This window comes from Trichosurus vulpecula, chromosome 6, assembly GCF_011100635.1.
Source record: "Trichosurus vulpecula isolate mTriVul1 chromosome 6, mTriVul1.pri, whole genome shotgun sequence".
NCBI lineage: Eukaryota > Metazoa > Chordata > Mammalia > Diprotodontia > Phalangeridae > Trichosurus > Trichosurus vulpecula.
Window position 1 is genome coordinate 225,452,555 of NC_050578.1, and position 20,870 is coordinate 225,473,424.

Sequence of the window (20,870 nt, forward strand, 5' to 3'; positions counted from 1 at the left end):
TACTGCATTGTCTGAGTATCAGTTTCAACAAAGTAAGCTATGAGCTCAAAGACCAGGAACTTGGTCCACAGCTTTAGTCTTCTTTCTATTCTACTTAAAAGGTTCCATGCCAAGTAATTCAATTTGATGAATAGTAATCATTTTTCAATGAATTGAATTCAGAGCTTAGGAAATTATATGGAAGGATAATTATGGGATCTAAGGAATAACTTAATTTAGGAGTGAAGAGCAGTTAACATTCTGACATTGAAACCAGATATCTCGGTTCTAGTCTGGGCTCTGCCACTAACAATTTTTATGATAACTTCAGTCTCTAGATATTTCCATATTTTCTGTAAGAAGTTCTAAACTTGAATTGGATTATTGCTAATCTCCCTTCCATCTCTGATATTACATGTTTTAAGGTCCCTCCAACCTCAGATATTCTATGTATTAGGGTGCCTTCTTGCTCAAGATTCCATGGCTTGTGGAGTGGTTCCATACAATTTATCCTGAGTCTAAGAAAAGACCTCAGAGTTGCCCTGTTGTTTTGTCTGTATGTGTTATCTACATTTTGTTTTTGAAATCATTCTATGTAAACTAGAGCTAAGCATGATCTAGAAGAAGGGTAGAAGTAGAGCCAAAGGATGCGTGACCCTGTTCTTCAATTTACTAGCCAAGTGACATGGGGTAAGTCCTTTTACTCATTCGGACTTCAGCTTCCTCTTCTGTGGATTCAGTATTTTGGATGAGGTGGTCTCTAATTTCCCTTACCAGTTAGTTCTAAAATTCTATGAAAACGAAAGCATCTCTTCAATTTCCTACCTTCCTTCACTAATTTTCTGCATTATAGGAGACTCAAGAGAATTTAGAATTATAAGGACACTTAGGTTAGTTGTTGTTGATACTGACTACCCCCCAACTTTTCCTCTCATTCTTTCTCAATACCCTGAATTCTTGAAGGTCATGTCAGGGTTTAATTCTGGCTGACTCTCAAGTTGGAAAGGCTTGAGATATAAGCTCTGGAGACAGACTGTCTGTCTTCTGAGGACCAGCCTGGTTAAGGTTAGAGATGCTCACCTCCAGAAGGTTACCCACCAATGCACAAAGGTTTTAGGTCACAGCATCTCATTCTATTGTGTGTTAAAGTACAATTGTGCATTGCAATCTGTATCAATGGTAGGAGTACACATATCAATGAACTGACACATCTTTTTAAACATGAAGTATGATTAGTGGACTTTCCTTATTTCCACCCACTTAGTTTTGACAGAGCAAAAGTTACTGGTGACATTTTAAATTATATCTAGTCTTATCAATTTATATGAATTGAAATCTTTCTAACTAGAAATAATCCTTCTGATTCTTAGTGCCTTCCTTCACTGTTGACTCTACAATTATTTTTGTCTATCACCAATTTTCATGGAGTTGGTAGGAAACTAGTTATAGTTTGTTTGGGCAAAAAAAACCCCACTTTATTTCTAAGTATATTATGTATCACATCTACTCTAAGACAATACGTTGAAAAGTTAGCAACGTTTTCAATTTTTTTCCTTATAGGCATGGAAACACAAAAATAATGATAAACTACTCAAGTTTAAAAGACTGAGTTTTAGATCTGAAAAGAGATGCTTAGCCAATTTCCACTCAAATAGGAAATGAACAAGTAGTCTGGGAAAGAAGAGAGTAGACACTTGAGGTTAAGGAGTGAAGAGCAGGCAGCAGAAAGGTTGCCTTCAGATAGCAATGAAAAATGATAATAATAATGATTGCTGACAGTTATCTGGTAATGCCATTTACAAAATAACGCTTTATATATGCATGCATATTGTCTTATTTGATATTCTCAATTGTTTTATGAGGCATTGTTGTCTTGTTCTGTTGTTTTTCAGTTGTATCTGACTCTTCATGACCCCATTTGGGGTTTTCTTGGCAACAACATTAGAGTGGTTTGCCACTTCCTTCTCCAACTCATTTTACAGATGAGGAAACTGAGGCAAACAGGGTTAAGTGACTTGCCCAGGGTCACATAGCTAGTAAGTGTCTGAGGATGGATTTGAGCTCACAAAGATGACTCTTCTGACTCCAAGCTGGTGCTCTATCCACTGTGCCACCTAGATGCCGTGAGTTTCATGAGTCAGGCAATAGATATAGATACATACATATGCACACACATATACACATATACATATGAGTGCATATGAAATAATATCCTCATTTTAGAGATGAGTATATACTCCTGAAAAGGATAAATGACTCATACAAGGTCAAAAAGCTAGCAAATAGTTGAATCAAAGTTTGAACATAGGCTTTCTGACACTAAATTCCAGTCGTTGCTCATCTATAAAGCAGGAATTACAGCAAGACTTCCCTCACAAGATTGTAGTCAACATCAAATAAGATAATGTATATAAAACATTTTGTATATGGTTAATTATTAGATAACTCCAGGTTACTCCTAAAAAAAGAGTTAAGCAAATGGGAAAGGGCAGAAACTAGATCAGGGCATTCCACACTCAAAGACCCATTTTTTCCCTTTCTACTATACTGCCTTTGGCGATTACTCTACTGACTTAGCCTAGTGAATTGGTCAAGTATCATCCCTATGTTATAGATGAGGAAATTGAAGCATATGGAAATTAATGGACCTGCCCAAGGGCATGCAGCTAGTAAACTGGAAAACCAGGGCTCTGATACAAGTATTCCAATGGCAAATTCAGGGTCCTTTTTATTTTTTTAAATTTTTTTTACTATATTGTAGTTGCAACTGATACAATCACAACATGAGTCCTATGTTACTATTTAGTGACTCAGAAAGAAGGATTGGGCTGTTTCCAGGAGAAAAAGGATGTGGCATTTACTCTAGCCTGTTAGGAGGACCATGGGCTTGAGGAGACGGAACATGCACAGTCCAGTACAGTAACTGCCCCCATCAGTAGAGAAGGAGGACAGTAGATGGGTTAGTGAGTACAGTTTGATTCAGTGAAGAATTTCCACCTGGAAAATTGTTCCCTGCTTTTCACTCTCATGCTATCTGATTTATTCAATCCTCTTTCATTCATGGATTACAGATGATAACTGAAAGGCACCTTAGATGCCACCTAGTCCATGGTCCTCAGTTTATAGATGAAGAAACTGAATCCAACAGAGGTTATATGCCTCTCCACAGGTGGTACAGTACAGGGAGTAAATCTCAGTCAGGGCTGGGATCTGAACAGAAGACCTTAGATTCTAAATCCAAAGCTTTTTCCACTCTACTCCCCCAAATCCACATTATTAAATATAAAAGTCACATTATTACTCCTATTATTTATTACCTTAATTGTTATTAATGGTGTTATGTGCACACAGCTTAGCCTTTAGCCCTGCTGGTATTTCTTACCTTTTCTTTGTTCACTTTTTTCATGGCCCACTTGAGATCTGTTTCCTTGTGTGTGACTTCAGTGACCACTCCAAAGCTCCCTTGTCCCAGTTTTCTTCCAAAGGAATACATTTGCTGGAGGAAAAGAACAATATCTTGTTGAATTCTCTCTGTCAAACAGTAGATGTTGGAAAACTCAGATATTCACAGTGACTGAACTTACTAAGAATTAAGCAATACCACTGATGAGACAGCTAGGGACTATGATCTGAGGATTGTTGTCTTCTGGAAATAGCTTCATCAGAGATTAACTTCACTCCCAGATCTATGTATGCAGCCCTGGTCTCTCTACTGGAAACTAGTTTTGAATTAGCACGTCAATCAGTTAATAAAAGTTATCACTGTTTCATAATGAATAATTAATGTGGTTACTCCGCGCCAGGCATTGTGCTAAGGAATGGGAATACTAAAAGAAGTAAAAATCAGCCCCTGGTCTCAAGGAACTCACAATCTAATGAGGGGGAAAACAAGCAAATAAATATGTACAAACAAACTACAGAAAAGAAAAATAAGAAGTAATTAAAAGAGGAAAGGTACTAGGATTAAAAGGGATTGGGAAATGCTTCCTGAAGAAGACAGGATTTTAGTTCAGATTTGAAGGAAGCCATGGAAGTCAGTAGATGGAAGATTATTCCATACATGTGGGGACAGCCAGAGAAGATGCCTTCTTGTTCAAGGAATAGCAGAGAAGCCAGTACTGAAGAGTACATGACTGGGGGCTAGGATGGGAAGAGGGAAAGGTATAAGGTATAAGAAAAGTAGTGGGGATGGGCTAGGTTATGAAGGACTTTGATTACCAAACAGATGATTTTGTATTTGATCCTGAAGGCAATAGGGAACCACTGGAGTTTACTGAGTAGGAGTAAAGAGAAAGGATAACAGATAAATAGTCCTATGTGAAGGATTTATGAAACAACATGGAAAAAATGCATAGGACAAGAATAAGATCATAGATCATAGCTTTAAAGCTAGAAGAGTTAGTCCAGAATTCTTGCTTTACAGACAAGGAAACTGAGGCCCAAGGAGATCAGATAACTTACTCAAGGTCACATAGGTATTAAGTGGCAGAGCTAGGTAATGGCCCAAGGTACTCTGACTTTATCTCTAGGAGTTTTTCAGAATAACCAAAAAGAAGAGGTGGATTGTAATTTGTACCAATGGAGGCAATAACTCACATCAATGAGATGACAGATTCACTAAAGTACTACAATGAACTTATGGTCTGACCTCAGTGCATGTAACAACAATGTGGCTTGGCACTATGGTGGCTGTGTAAGACCATCAACAAGGGCACACAGAAGGGCTGCCAACACAGGTTCTTTGATCTGCTTTTCTAAGGAAAGCAACTTTAAGAGGTTAACAATCTGAGTTTAATTAAACATACGTATAGCATTCATTTAGTTCAGGGGGAAAAGATCAGCCCCTTGAACTTCATGGCAAATACAAACAGGAATTACAAGCATACATTATAGACAGAACAAATAACACCAGTCTATCCATAGCAATACGGAGTTACCAGAGAAGCACCAACATCTGGCTTATCAAAGCTGGGGGCGGGGGCTGTTTCAACAACTCGCCCAGAGTCTCCTTACCCACACTCTTTCAATGAGTGTGCCCCCAAAAGTCAAACACTAACCTTCCAGTACATATACCTGTTCAGGGCCCTGAGGGCTAGAGAGAATTTAGCATTTAGGGTGTGGGAAACCAGAGTGCGGGAAAGTTCCTCAACCACCAGCACCACATTATATGCAAATCAATGACTCCCTATTCCCTTAGTGCTGAGAAGCACTCCAAGACAGATAAGATCCCACTTTACCTGCCCCATTCAAACAAAGGCCAGATTCATTAAAGACACTTGATAGCCTTAGCATCTCAAAAGAGAAAAACAGCAAAAAGTCCTGCCCTGATTACCATTACAATGCATGATTTCTGAACTTGCTTGTATTTTTCCCTCTTTAATAAATTCTATAAAAGACTTATGATTTGTATTATGTGTAATCAAGGGGTAGAAGGAAAAAAAAGACCAGAAGCAAGACTGGGGTATTCAAAGGATGATGGCATTAGCAAAAGCTGTAAAGAGTCGATTACATTTTAAGTATAACACATCTTGGAACCCAAGAAAACAAGCTGATTTAGGGACCAGGAAGTCCAAAAAGTTTAGTACTACAAAGTAGGTTTTCAGGGATTAGAGCAGGCTTTCACAACCTAATTTGTAAGTGATAAGCGTAAATGGCCTCTGGGCTGCAGGTTGTACAAGCCTGGATTAGAGAAAGGCTAAAAATTAGTGAAAAGCAAAAGCCTCAGGGCAAAGGCAAAGTTGTCTTACTGGCTCTAAGTAAAAGGGAAAATGGCTGTGGGTCAGTGAGAACAAAAGCCAAGGGATAGAATCCTTCATAACTAGTACATTCTTAAAAATCAACACTTCAAAATTATATTCCACAAAATACTGGTATTCCATACTATAGAGGTTCTGGGAAGAATTTAAGTGCCAGACAGATTCCCCTCCTTCTCTAAAATGTGAAACACACCTAAAAATAAAGGATACTTATTATACAGGATGCCCCATAGGGTTGTTGTGGGAAAAGCAATCCTATCAATAAATGTTTGTTAACCATCTACTATATAAAACACTGAATTCTATAGATACAAAAACAAAACAAAACAAAAAAAAAAACAGTAAATGACCTCAAGGAGAGAGCTTATATTCTGTGGGGGAAGGGGTTCAACAGATAGAAGTACATAATTTTGCAAGGGAGCAAAAAGCACTAGTAGCTAGGGATCAGGAAGGCTTCCTCTGGAGGATGACATATAAACTGAGAGAGTACATTCCAAGCATGGGGTCAGCCTATGTAGAGACATGGTAACCTAGGACAGAATACATTCCTTCACAAACTCTCACTCTCCATTCTAGCTAAACTGGATTGCTAACTGTTACCCATATACAACATTCTATCTTCCATCATTCCATCTTTTGTATCCATACTACAATGCCTGGAACATATTAAGGGCTCAACAAATGCATGTTGACTCCGCGTCATATTTATACCAGCATTGATTATAACCTTAGTTCTGCTTTTAGAATCACTAACTCACTCAGATCAGGTGATTATTTCCTCCACTGAGAAAGACTCTGAGGTTGCCAAGTGGAATGATTATGGAGCCTTCGACAAAAATAGAGGAATTTGAGAAGAAGTAGGCTTATGGAAGAAGATAATGAATTCCATTTTATACATGTTAAATTTGAAACATGTCCAGTTGGAGTGAGATCTATAGATCTAGGCTAAAAATAATAATGAAATCCATAGGAATACCACATTTCAGGAAATCATATTAGAAAGCTGCCCAGAGTGTTAGAAATGAGACAAAGGATAGTTTCGTAGAATCCACAAGACATCATCAGAGAAGAAACCCAATGTATAGCTTATGCACTAAAATAGACACCAAGTAACAGAGAGGTTCAACATCAAAGAAATAATTTTTGCAAGTTACCAGACAGAGGCCCTTCAACATATCAAGGAAAAGTATTATGAGTAATACAGGACTACTTATAAATGACAAGTAATGAAAGAAAGGCAGCAGGAAGAAATAATAGATTGAAAAGTATAAGAAGTCAGTCTGTAAGTCAGGAAGTCAGCCTTTTTGTTCTACAAAGCTAAGTATAAATTTTTCAGCAGAAGGGAAGAATTCAAATCATTCCTACTAAGGAAATTAGAAGTGACAAGTGATTTTTATATGCAAATTCATCAAAGAAACTTAAGAAACCTAAAAAAAGTCTATTTGGAAAAAAAAAAGACCTAGAAAGAGCCAGTTTTATGTGATTAATAGAGACAAGTTTATTGTCTTTAAGCAGTCTTGCTGTGTCTGAGGAGACTGAGAGAATGCAGGGAGAACATGATACATGAAAGCCATGAAAAAAGATCAGATAAAGCCACCTTAGTGGAAAGAAGTATGGAATGGTGAGAATGGAACACCACAAATAAAGGTCATTTGAACAAAGAGGAAGGAAGACAAAAGCAGAGAGCAAAAGCTTGATCTACTCTTGACTGAACTGGGAAAAGAAAGTGTTAAAAAAAAAAAAAGAACAGTAAAGGAGAAAAAAGAAATATGGGTTAGGTTGGGTAAGATGAGGAGTAGGTATCTGGGTAGAGAGGTGGAGCACGTTATTATTTTAAGCAAAACAAGCACCACTTAGTATTCTGAAAAAAGGTGGTATGGAGGATGAGCCTGGGCAGAGGAGTGCTATGCATGCATGGGAAAGGATGGATAAGGGGATCAGAGAGAGTGTTTCAAACAAAACAGACCATGGGTACCTATTGCTAATTTTAAAACAAATAAGTAATATAACAAGATTAGAAAGGAAAATAATGTTAACAATTATGACTTTAAATAGTAATGAGCTAAAATTACTCCTAAAATGGAAGAGACTTACAGAATGGTTGAGAAAATAGAACATAACAATTTGTTGCATACATACAAGTAAAACCAAATTTGAAACAAATGCACATACAGAGTTAAAATTAGGGGTAGGAATGAAATTTATTATGCTCAGGACAATGTAAAAATTCAGGAATGCTGAACATGATTTCAGATGTGGGAACAATAAAAAATAGATCCTTATCAGTGCAATGAACAGGAAAATATTGTGTATAGAGGTGCCACAGATGAGAAAATAATATGAACATTGAGTATGCTTCAGTGAATGCTATATATAAACACTTAATGCTAATTGAAATGCAAAAATACATATAGTAAAACAAAATAGCATGTTACATCAATGTTACACTTTTAAAACTTGATAAATACATATTATATAGAGCCATACATATAATATCAGAAAAAGAAATAAGAAGGAAGTTATAGATCTGAATAGAATGGTAGAAAAACTGGATTGGATATAACTACAGTGATTTCTGGCTAGAAATATTATTTTCACTATCACAGGATACTTTTACAAAAATTCATCATAAGCTAGAACATAAGGAATTCATAAATGAATGCAGAAAAGCATAAATATTAAACACATCCTTTGCAGACCATAAGGCAATAAAAAGTATCATCAATAAGGAAATATGAACAATATAGACCTATATGAAGAGTAAGTAATAATTTCCTAAATAAAAAAATGAAAAAGAAATAAAATTAAAAATAAAAATACTATTGAATTTCTTGAACAAAAGCTAAACTTTTCAAATAGGCTAGTAAATAGATGAACCATTAAGTAATTTAGCTTTTAAAAAGAGAAAGAAAAACAAAATTGAATTTTTTTTTAAAATGAATATATAGAATTCAAAACAAATTGAGGAATGAAAAAATTACCAGAAACTACTGTATCCAAAAGGACTTTCATCCAAGATAGCTGCCTGAATAGAGGCAGGCAGAGCAACTTGTTCATATCCACTCCAGAAAAATCTTAAAAATTACACCAAGCTAGATAACTATCAAGAAATCCAATGAAAAATTATAGTAAGTGACTTGTTCCACCCTAGAACTGCACAAAAAGCCAGCCTGAAGACCAAGGGCAATATGAAAGGGGTTTAACAGTGATCCAATGCCAACAAAAGGAAACAAGCTGATAGCTTCCCAGAATTATAAGAGAAGGGCTAGAGATACATGAAGGCTGAAGGATTCTTTGTCCAGAGGCAGCAAAAGTGGAGAATCCTATGAGAAGGCCTGTAGGAGAGGGAGGAAAAAAGGGATCACAAAACCCTAACTTGGGGACCTTGAAAGCCACCAAGAGCAGAAATGACCAGCACCAGCATGGCAGCACTCAGAATGTGATGGCCCAGGGCTCCAAAGCCTCTTAAACTGAATATAGGACAACATAGAGGCCTGAAGATATAATACTTTGAGTATCAAAGATGAGAAGGGTCTAACCTTGGGAGTGGAGGTCAATGCAGGAATCCAGGTAACTCAGGGAAAGACCAAGCAGGGCTGGCCACCCCACCCAAAAGTTCATCAGAGGGCAGTCCTGGCTCTGATACAAAACCCCAGTCTAAGCGCTAAAGCTGTAGAAATGAATAAAACCACTATATAGAATTGTTATAGATTCAAAGATACCCCCCAAATCCAATCTCAGATAAAGTAATTCCATGACAACCATAAAAAGTACTTATTTCTAAAAGAAATGTCTACACTGGGCAGCCAGGTGGTGCAGTGAGTAGAGCACCAGCCCTGGAGTCAGGAGGACCTGAGTTCAAATCCGGCCTCAGACAGTTGACACATGTACTAGCTGTGTGACCTTGGGCAAGTCACTTAACCCTAATCACACTGCCAAAAACAAAAAACCAAACAAATAAAAAAGGTGTACATGAATACCTAAAAGAAATGAAGCAAGAGTTAAAATATGAAATAAAAGCTCTAAAGGAAAGAATTTCAAGATGGATAAATATCTTAGAACGGAAAGTGATAAACCTTACCCAAATAATGGACTCCCTGAAAAACAGAATAGACTAAGGAGAAATTAATGATTCCAAAAGATAGCCAGAAATATTGAAACAGAATCAAAAGGCTGAATAAAGAAGAAAACGTAAGCTATCTGGTATAAAAACAACTAGCCTGTAAAATAGATCGAGAGGTAATTTAATAATCCCTGGACTCCCTGAAAATAATGATCCAAAAAGTCTGGTCTATTATGCATTTCAACAAATTATAAATGAAAACTGCACACATCTATTTGAACCAGAAGGCAATAAAAAGACAGAATCTATCAATCATCTTTTGAAAGAAACCTCCAAAAGAAAAGTCTCTGAAATGTTATAGCCAAAATCCAGAGCATCTCTGTCAAAAAAAAAAAAAAAACAAAATTACTGCAAGCATTCAGAAAGAAGTAATTCAAATATCAAGGGACCACAGTTTGGATCATACATGATCTAACATTTCCTTCTCTAAACTCTGGAAGATATTAGAATATAACATTATAAAAGGCAAAAGATACGGCTTTACAGGTAAGAGTAAATTAGCCTACAATACTGAGGATAATTGTTCAGGGGGGATATGGATCTTAATGGAATAGAGAACTTTAAAGTATTTATGATGAAAAGACCAGAGTTGGGTAGGAACTTTAAAATACAAACACAAGAGTCCAAAGAAACCTAGAAAGTAAAAATTTATTTGAGCAATTAGGTTTAAAAATTATGTAATGATAATATTCTAATGGTGAAGAAGAAACAAGCACACCTTCTGAAATTTAACGTTTTCAAAGGATTCTGAAGGAGTTAAATAAGAAAAATAGTGGTTCTGAGATGACTTGATGCTGTTCTAAAGTTTTGAAAAAGGAAAAAAGAAGGAAGAGTAAAAAGAATACACTACTGTTAAAGGGAAGAAAAAGCAGGTGGAAATGATATTTCTCATAATTAGGGTACAGGGAAAAAAAGAGTATACAAACATAGAAGAAAGGATTGGAGAAATAAAGAAGAAAAAACAAAACTAAAATCTAATGACATGCCTTGGATTATCGTTTAGACAAAAGGAGAAGAGCTAAACAAATTGAGGCATATGAATAGGAAGGAATATTTTTGCACCTTAAGAAATAATGAAATAGATGATTTCAGAAAAATCCTAGGTAGCACAAACTGACAAAGAATGAAGTGAATAGAACCAGGAGAACCAAGGATAGCAACAGTGTAAAGAAAAATAATTTTGAAAAACTTAAGAACTTTGATCAACACAAGGACTAACCATGTCTCAAGAGGATATATGATGCACATTACTTCCTGACATGGAGGTGATGGATGCAAGGTGCAGAGAAAGAATATATTTTTAGACAAAAACACCATATTGATTCATTTTATTTAACTATGCTTATTTGTTACAAGGTTTTTAAAAGTGTTCTGTTTTTCCCTTTCTCTTGGTTAATGGAGGAAGAAGCCTTACTATTAGCAATAATATTTTTTTAAAAATATAGCCGTTAAAACATTTTTTAAATTCACAAAAAAGAATAAAGTTCAGAAGGAAACACAGGATAGTTTTCAAAGTAATATGTGTAATTTACTATTTTTTAAAAAAAATTAAGGAGTATGAAGTAAAAACTCATGGTTTCGCAAAGAATCCTCTTTCTGTTCTGCTTTGTGTATGAAAATGTTCTTTTCTAAAGGTTAAAGTTCAGAATAAAAAATAAGCATTAAAAAATAGGGTATTTGTGTTTACCCTTCAGAAATGTACACATACATGTATGTGTGGGCTTTCCTGATGGCAGTCTGTAGATTTGCTTAATCGATAATCTGTGAAAGACAAACAACAACCATTGTCTGTATTCAGAAGTTCTGTACAGTTTCTTCTATTATTTCTTCCACTGTGGTATTCGGGTTTTATGATTTGTCACATTCTTCTGGAAGACCTATTATTCTTAAGTTATTTCTACATGTCCTGTCAAGTCTAGTCATTTTGCCCTTTATGGAATTCATGTGTTCTTGTAATGTTGATGTCTTTTGCTTCTCTTCTGACAAATTTTCCTTCACTTTGGTATTTGTATTCCAAATCTGTCATAGTGCTTACATAGTTTCTATTTCTTTATTATGATTTTAAATCATGTAATTCCATTTTTCTTGCTCTAGAATATATGAGTTTTTAATCTGAATCTGGCCTACATAAATTTCTAATTTCTTATAAGATTTTTATTTCTCTTTTTAGGCATTTTGGAATTTCTTCCTGTTTTTCCATGATACCTAGAGATTCCACTGAATTTTTTTTCAATCAGGAAATGCAGTATCATTTTCCATTGTATCATAATATTTATTCAACATGCTTTGGTTTCTCTTTGAGGCTTTACTTATTCTTATATTTGGAGGAATCCTCTCTCTTGCTTTAACTCTTTGTGTTCCCTAGATCTTTCGGTGTTTCAACTTCTTTTGTATTCTCCATCACATGTTCTTTGGTCCTTCCCTTTCCCATCGCTGAAAAGGCCTCTAAGGTTGGGCTGCCTTGTGGCAGCAGTCTCCTTACATTAGAATATATGTGGGTAGGCTGTGTCTCTTCTAGGGAGAAAGGACTGGTCCCATCTGGGTTTCTAATCCCCTTGCATCTAGGCTGGATGCTTTGTTCCTCTTTAGCCTATGGCCCAAGAACCATACCCCACATTTTCTACCGTATACCAGATCTTTTGTCCCCTCTCCTTTCTTCTGAACAGTGGAGCAGAATTAATGTTTACTACTTTTTGAGGGATTTGGGCAGAGCCACTGCCTTGAGAGACCTTCATTCAAAGGCCTGAGAGCTTGTTTGTGCTCACTGGTGGCCTCATGAAATTAGCTGGAAAAAGAAGAGCTTAATGAAAACACTATTTTAAAGTTCTTTGGAGTTTACTCATGAATTTTTCCCTTGAGTAGGAAGGTCCTATCTTCTTATTTTGTGGATCCAGCTATCATGATTCAATAACTTCTGTGTAAGTCTTTCTTTTGATGCTTTGTGGTTTGAGAAGTTTTGCAGAAAGCAACTATTCCACCACCTTGGTGATCATATCATCTATCTCCCCTTCTTCAGGTGTATATGCACATGTGTATGCATATATGTGGACATAAGTATATGTGTATATGTTTAAATTGTTGTTCAGTAGTTTTGAGTCACCTCTGACTCTACATAACCCCATTTGGGGTTTTCTTGGCAAAGATACTGCAGTGGTTTGCTATTTCCTTCTCCAGCTCATTGGACAGATGAGGAAACTGAAGCAAACAGGGTTAAGTGACTTGCCCAGGATCAAACAACTAGTAAGTGTCTGAGGCCGGATTTGAAGTCAGGAAGATGAGTGTTTTTGTCTTCAGTCCCAGCACTCTATTCAGTATACACAGACACATGTATCTACATATCAAGAATATGCATACACATATATGTACTCTGTACATATACATGTGTATGTATATATGGATATATATGCACATATATTTTCTGAGCTTAATAAAACACTAACTAAAATGAGCATTTTAATATACAAAGAAGAACAGAAAAGAAAATTGATCACAAAATCACAAATCTCTATGCTATAATTGAATTTTTTCATAATGAACCTACTTTTTAAACCTTTTTATTCCTCCTAAAATCTTTCATAGGTTTGCCTCCCCAACACCCTCTGAGCTGAGGACCTTGCATCATATTTCATTAAAAAAAACCTGAGGCCATCCACCAAGAGGTCCGTCTTCTCCCCTCCTCCTCTCACACCATTCAGATATATTCCACCACTATCTCGTACTGATTCACCCCTGTCTCACATAAAGAGGTGGCCCATTTCCTTGCTAAGACCAACCTTTGTACAGGCATTCACGATCCTATCCTATTTTCTCTATCAAACTGTCCTCTCTATCATCTCCACTCTTTCACTTATCTTTAACTTTTCCCTGCCTAAGAGCTGCTCCCCTACTTCCTACAAATACACCCATATCTTTCCCATCCTCAGCAGTCTCTTGATCCCCATTTTCTTATCTCTCTCCTCTTTCATGGCTAAACTCTTTGAGAATGCTGTCTACAATGACTGCTTTTATTTCCTTTCTTTGCACCCTCTTTTTAACTGCAATCTGGCTTTCAACCTCATCAATCAATTGAAACTTCTATCTTCAAGGTTATCAACCGATCTCTTAATGGTCCAATCTAAGAACCTTTTTCAATGCTCATCTTTCTTACTCTCTTTGCAACCTTTGACCTGGCTGATGCCTCTCTTCTCCTGGATACTTTTTGCTTTCTAGGTTTTTGTAACACTGCTCTTTCTTGGTTCTCCTCTTACTTGCCTAGCCACTCCTTCGCTGGATCTTCTTCCTGGTCATGCCCACTAACTGTGGATGACCTACAACAGTCTTTCCTTGGCCCTCTTCTCATCCTCTACACCAAGGGAGGGTTGGTTTTTAACTTGGGAACTGTGACTTGTTTTAAAATATGCTTTGGCAGGAAATTGATTTCCTTTGTAATCATATTTTATTTTATGCATTTAGAAATATTATTCTGAAAAGGGGTCCTTAGACTTCATGAGACTGCTAAAGAGGTCCATTATACAAAAAAGTTAAGAATACTCTCTTCATACCAAAGGTGTCAAACACAAGGCCCAATGCAGCCCACAATACTCCTGGTATGGACCAAACCAGATTAAACTGTAATTGGGAAATGTTTAACAAAATAAATAAAAACACAATAAAACACAGATGATGTTAACATTAATGTTCATGGTTTTGTAAGTCAATATGCAGTCTGCACAGATCTTTATGTATGATTTAATGGCTCTTGCTTCTATTTTGAGTTTGCTACCACTGCTCTATACTATCTTGCTTGTTAATCTCATCAGGTCCCATGGGTGCAATTTTTATTTCTATACAGATGACTTTTATATCTATGTATCTAGCCCTAATCTCTTTCCTGAACTCCAATATCACCAGCTGCCTATTGGATACCTCAAAACAGATGTCCTGCAGACATTTCAAAGTCCACATTATCTTCCCCACCTCCAACCCCACCCTCCTCTCTTCCGAATTTCCTTATTACGTCAAGGGTACCACCGCACAATTAATAAATAATGGAGTGAGGATTCAAACCCAAGTCCCACAACTACCAATTGAGTAGTTTTTCACTGCCCAGCACTGTGTGATCATACTATGATTGATCTTTTTCTTTTCTTCTACCCAAACCTATCATTTCATTGGTTCAGGGAGTTCTTGGTGAGGAGACGCTGTTAATCAATGCAGTTCAGTAACTGTTGTGCAACTTATAGTCTTAGAAAGTTAACAAGAGGTCAAACAACTTGTTTGGAGTCACACAATCTATCTATCTATTTATCGGTGCGTATACATATGCATATGTGTACACATACACACACACACACACACACACACACACATGCACAGTGAGACTTGAACCCAGGTCTTCCAAACTCCTGGCCTGACTCTCTATTCAGTATGCCACTCTGCCCCTCAGATAAGGTGAGTGCATCCTAGGATAGTCTGTAGCTGCCAAACAAGTTGTGATTATAATTTCACAAGGAAGAAAAAAGGTTTGCCATGAAGACTTCATTACAAAAAGCTACAGTTTCATAGTTCTCAGTTTATCCACCCAATCTATCATCCAAACACAGCTAAACTCCTTTGTGGGCACGATTCAATTTCTCCACAAGTATTAACTTATTTACCCTTGGACACCGTATGGGTGGAAGTAACTTCAGGGGGAGAAATCTCTGGTTTAAAAAAAGCAAGCTAAACAATGGGTGGGTACAATAGTCAGGACAATTCTTTCTTAATTGCATTAAGAAGTGAAGAAGAAATTTAGCTACATTTTATAGAATTTGAGAGCTGGAAGAAACCCTAGAGAGCAACACACTCGATCCCTTTATTTTACAGAAAAAGAAACTGAGGACTATCAAACCTAAGTGGTTTGACCAAAATTCACATATTTAATTAAGTGGCAGAGCCAGTGCTGCCACTTTGTTACTTTCAGCAATTCACTTGCCTTATCTGGATCTCGGTTTTCTCATCAATGAGAAAATTGTACAGATCATCTCTTAGCTTTCTGAACTTCTCAGTCTATTTATCTGTACAATGGAGTTAATAATTTCACAACAAGGTTGTGAAGAGTATCATAAAATAAGTTAATTTCTTGGTGACTATAAGCTAAATCTAAGTCTTTATCCTTATCGTGGTGTGAAGATAATCAGAGACACCTGAAAGCTGCAGCAGAAATAGAGAGTCCTGGCAGGTTCTTTTGGGCTGAAAGTGTTTTGAGTAGAGAAAGAATGTATATTTCTTGTTTGAAGACCAGCCTAAGTTTATAGAGAAGTTGGCCCCTACGTGATTTTTTTTTCAGCCACAGCAACCCATTTCTATGGGTTGTCTACTAAGAGAAAGTAGTTGAAATCTACATCACTGAAGGGCCTACTCACACTGATGACATCATGTATCCTGGAAATATTCTTCTTTCCACAACAGAATGGATCGTAGGATTAGAAATGACCTGAGAGATCCAATCCTTTCCTTTTATGGGAGGAAACAGAGGCCCAGAAAACTAAGTAACTGGCCCAGGGCCACAAAGGTAGTTAAATGACAGGGGTCCTGTGGTACCTAATAAACCTTTTTGACACATTGGCCAATTTACAACAAAGAAATAAGTTATAACCCAGAAAAGGAACTCTGGGGTTATGTCTAGGTGGTGCAAAAATATCATGGTAAAGAAAAAAATTCATATGAATAAAACACCCTAACATTTAACTGATTTTTTTCACTTAGTTATTGTTCATTCACATTGACTCCACCCCAAATTGCCTGTTCTGATCGGTAATTAGGCTTGTTGTCTTAAAATTGGTTAGAGAATTGTTCAGATTTCACTATGGAAAATGGTCTGACCTTAGTTTACTGGATTAGCAAAACTGGCAATTTTCCTCCTGGTAGTTAAAATAGGTAAGGGTGTAAAGAGCTGTGTGTGCTCCTCCAGATCCATTTAAAAAATCATTCTGGGACACAGAAAAAGTAGTGCTTAACCCATACCTGTATAGCAGTGCAATTTTCCATCCTCATGTGAGGAATTTTTCCTTCTGCAGAGCTGGCACGAGTCCATTGTTGTTGTGAGACTTTTCTACATGTCTCAATTGTGTCTGAGGTTCTTAAGGGCTTTTGGCCAAAAAGGAAAAATACAATTATATTACAAATGTAATATTCCTATTAATATAAAGCCAATACTTTAACTCAGATAACTACATATAATCTCTAATGTAGACCAAGTCATTTTTCAATGGAAATGGAAATAGAAATGCTTTTTCATTCAAATTTTAAAAACCCTATATGACCTATCTCATGGTTTTTCTTGGCTTTGACTCTGGGGCTAGGCACCTAAGCCAGCAAGCACTCAAAGTATTGTTTTGCTGCTGTTGCAAATGCCAACAGTTGGCACATCTCCATTGATAGCTGGCCTATATTACAATATATTAGCATTTCTGTGCTGAGCCCAAATGTAAACAGGAATAAGTCCAAACTTGCCAAATAGGGTGTCAAAAGGTTGGCTGTCACTGGTGAAAAACAATCTTGTTCAGAGACTACATGCGACATTACATCTAGACAACCAGAATTATTCTTAAATAATAAAAATACCTTCAACCTATATCTGAACTTTAATCAGCATCAGCTGGTGAAGGTGCTTTGAAATTCAGATTTAATTTGAGCTAAAATCTAAGCTTCTTTCTCACAAGTGAGGAAATCTGGATTGACAGTACTTGCATAAGCAACTGGGTTAAGTTTGGGGGTATACATTGGGGCCATTTACTAGAGCTGAACTCCAGAAACTTGATCTGCTGGGTTAGAGAGGGAAGAGAATTTAGGTGGAATCAATGGTGCCATAGAGGTCAAACTAGCCAACTTTGGTGATATTTTCCATATAGAATTTAGGAGAGTGTGGGGGCAAACTTCCAAGTAAAGTATCAGAGCCTGGGCCACTATCCCTCTTTGTTTGTTCTGTGTAACTCTGACTGTTAACAGTCTGAGACTGTTAGGAGGCTGTGTGATATATCTCTATTCTTCATGTATGTGGGTCCACTTTTGGGTCCCATGCTGCTTTAGAATATGAAAAACTACATCAAAATGGGAATCTGAGTAATTATGACACATCACATATACAACCTACTGCTGCATATGATACTTAATGATTCAGTTCAGTCCTCCTTCCTATCCCTAGAAAAGGGCTGGGTATTGGGTATGAGGGTGTAATACCTTAACTATAACTTGCTTCATCAGGGTAGGGAATACATCTTATTCATTTTTGTTCCTTATCCAATGACAAGTAGAGTGCTCTTCACATAGTAAGCATTTAACAAATGTTTGTAGAATTGAATTGAGCACTCCTGGTCATTTAGGGTCATGGGCAATGGTTGATTTGAGCAATACCTAGAAATAAACATAAAAAATAATATGCCACTGACCAGAATCTGCTCACCTCTCCATTGCTAGAGAATTGTTCCTTTGGATGGAAAGATGCTTGTGAAATCACCGATGGGGATAAGCTTGGGGATGACCACTGGGATGGGAGTATGGAGAGAGATGGAGAGAGGATTGGTGACTCTTCCAAAGTACGTTCAAAGTTGAGAGATTCTTTCATGGTGCTGCTTTCAGTGCTTGAGTTTTTATTTCTGTTGGTGTTTGTTGTAAGTGGAAATTCTACACTGTTGATGATTGAAGTTTGGGATGTCTCCACCACAGAAATGACAGAACCAGAGCCATCTTTTCTTTTGCAGCAACATATATTAATGCTGTCTGGTTGGGAATTACCAGAACATTCAGGGCATTTTAGGTTTTTTCTGCCAAAGCTACAATCAGCCATTTTTTTTAGTTTTTCAGCCACATGCAGAGGAGATGAGGAGACAGTGTTTCAACTGTTTGAAGGAGGAACAAACGGCAGGAAAAGCAAGAAGCGAGCTCCTTCAAATAAACTACCTTCTGATTGGTGCAATCCTGCAAGTTAATGAAACACTAAACAGCCATTGGTACACCAGATCTGCAGAAACAAAAGAAATGAAAGTTGTCAGCTATTCTATCTGGCTAGAAACTAGAGTACGGACAAAGTCACTGCTAGGAGTACTAGTCAGAGTCTGAACACCTAGCTCCCCATGCATGGTCTAGCTGAGTGACCTCAGGCCAGTCCATTAGCCACCCTGGGCTTGAGTTTGCCTACTGTAAACTACAGGGATTAAGTTAGATTATCTTTAAAATCTCTTCTAGTTCTACAGGTTTTTGATTATATAACAATATTCCTGGGTGTAAGAGGTTAGGGCTTAGAACAAAACCACTGAGAATGTAATTTCTAAAAACTGGCCCCTTCTAGAAATATATCCCCATTGAATGGATCATTATCTCCTATAATTGCACAGGGCTGTCTGAACAGTGAATGGACATTTGCCTAGCACTCCAATCAGAAAAGTCGCCCTCTGTCTGACCATGATTGTGAAAATGACAAATAGTATAATGGAAAAAACATATATGACACATAAGTATGTGCTTTGGTATCCTTATTAAAGCAACAGCTTTATTCATTCACCTCTATTTACGGTAGAGCTGCAACATTTTCAAGGGAATTATCTTATTCTAAAAGTCTATATTATGAAAGTGTAAATAAACTCTCATCCTCATATTCCCTAAAAGAGAAGTAGAGATTATTGGGTCCTCTGCTTTTCCATTCATCTTGGGAGGATGTGACCTATGGTTATAAAGGTGGTTTATCTTGGAGAGGAATGGGCACTGAACTTGGAGTCAGAAGACCAAGATCTGAATCCCCACTTTGCCACTTTTCAGCTTTGTGACCTTAGGCTGGCTGCCGTTCAAATTTTCATAGACTCTCAGAATTAGAAGAGATCAAGCCAAACAGGCACCTGAATAAGGAATCCCTCTACAACATTCCACCCTCTGCTTGAAAAACTTGAGTGATAGGGATATATAACTCCCAAGAAAGTTAATGTGGAAAACCTTAATTGTTGAAACCTGGCTCCCTATAATTTCTACCAATTAGTACTGGTTCTCCTTTCTCTGGCCAAGCAAAAAAGGTAGTGTCTCTTTCATATGATAGCCCTTTGGATATTTGAAATAAATTGTCACACCCATTTTTCTGCTATATCAGTCTCTTCTTACTTAGGTCATGCCAGGACCTCTCAACAATCTTCATAGAAAATAAGACTTTGAGCTTAGAGACCTGGGAGATCATTTAATCTAACCTCACTTTACAGGTGAGGAAGCTGTCATCTCGGGAAGTTAAGTGACTTGCCAAGGTCACACAGCCAAGGGTAAAAGTACAGGCTTAAAACCTAGGTCTCTCTGACTCCAAACCTTGTACCCTTTTCAGTATACCATACTTGGAATTGAGAGGCACTGTGATATAGCAGAAAGAGTACTCGACTTGAAGTTAAAAGAACTGAATATGAACTTGAGTTCAGATATCTGGTCATGTGATTTAACTTCCTTTAGCCTCAGCATTCTCATATGGAAAATGGAGATAATGCTTCTATTACCTGCTTCAAAGAGTTTGTCTTGAGGAATGCCCTTCATAAATAAAAAACTACTACAGAAAAGGAAGTAGTTGTTATCGTCATCATCATCACTGTTATCTCATTCTCATCTTTTTGATCAATTCGACTTAGAAACAAACTCAGGACAAATCACTATCCTACTATTATTCTATTACATTCAATGCTTTATAAACTACTGCACAAGTCCATAAAAATGACTGCTTTCATAATTGAATAGGGGTATTGGACTGTGAGCTCATCTTCTGTTCCTCGAAATCATCTTTGAGACAGGATGACAGGATGGCATGTTCTTGGTTTTCATCCCACATGGTTTTAATTTCTGCTCCATGAGGTTTATATTTTGAAAGCTTTACTTTCCATGCATTCTGAAGATTTAGTATTTGATAATGGTGACATCTATGAAAGATGTTGTACTTCATTCTTTATGGCTCAATGTTACATCCAGGTGGTTGTGTGCAACAGCTGTATCATCATCATCAAGTACTGTTATAGTGCTTTAGGATTTGCAAA

General features: G+C 37.0%; 1 protein-coding gene across 1 annotated transcript in view; it reads right to left on the bottom strand.

Moving 5' to 3' along the window:
* Positions 1-18,664, bottom strand: part of STK33 (serine/threonine kinase 33) — a 107,558-nt gene extending 88,894 nt beyond the window's left edge. The window contains exons 1-3 of the mRNA XM_036763750.1: positions 18,263-18,664; positions 16,843-16,965; positions 3,362-3,475 (exon numbers count right to left, since the gene is read on the bottom strand). Coding sequence (XP_036619645.1) covers positions 3,362-3,475; positions 16,843-16,965; positions 18,263-18,664 — 639 coding nt within the window. The remainder of the gene's footprint in view (positions 1-3,361; positions 3,476-16,842; positions 16,966-18,262) is intronic.
* Between the last annotated feature and the right edge of the window lie 2,206 nt (positions 18,665-20,870).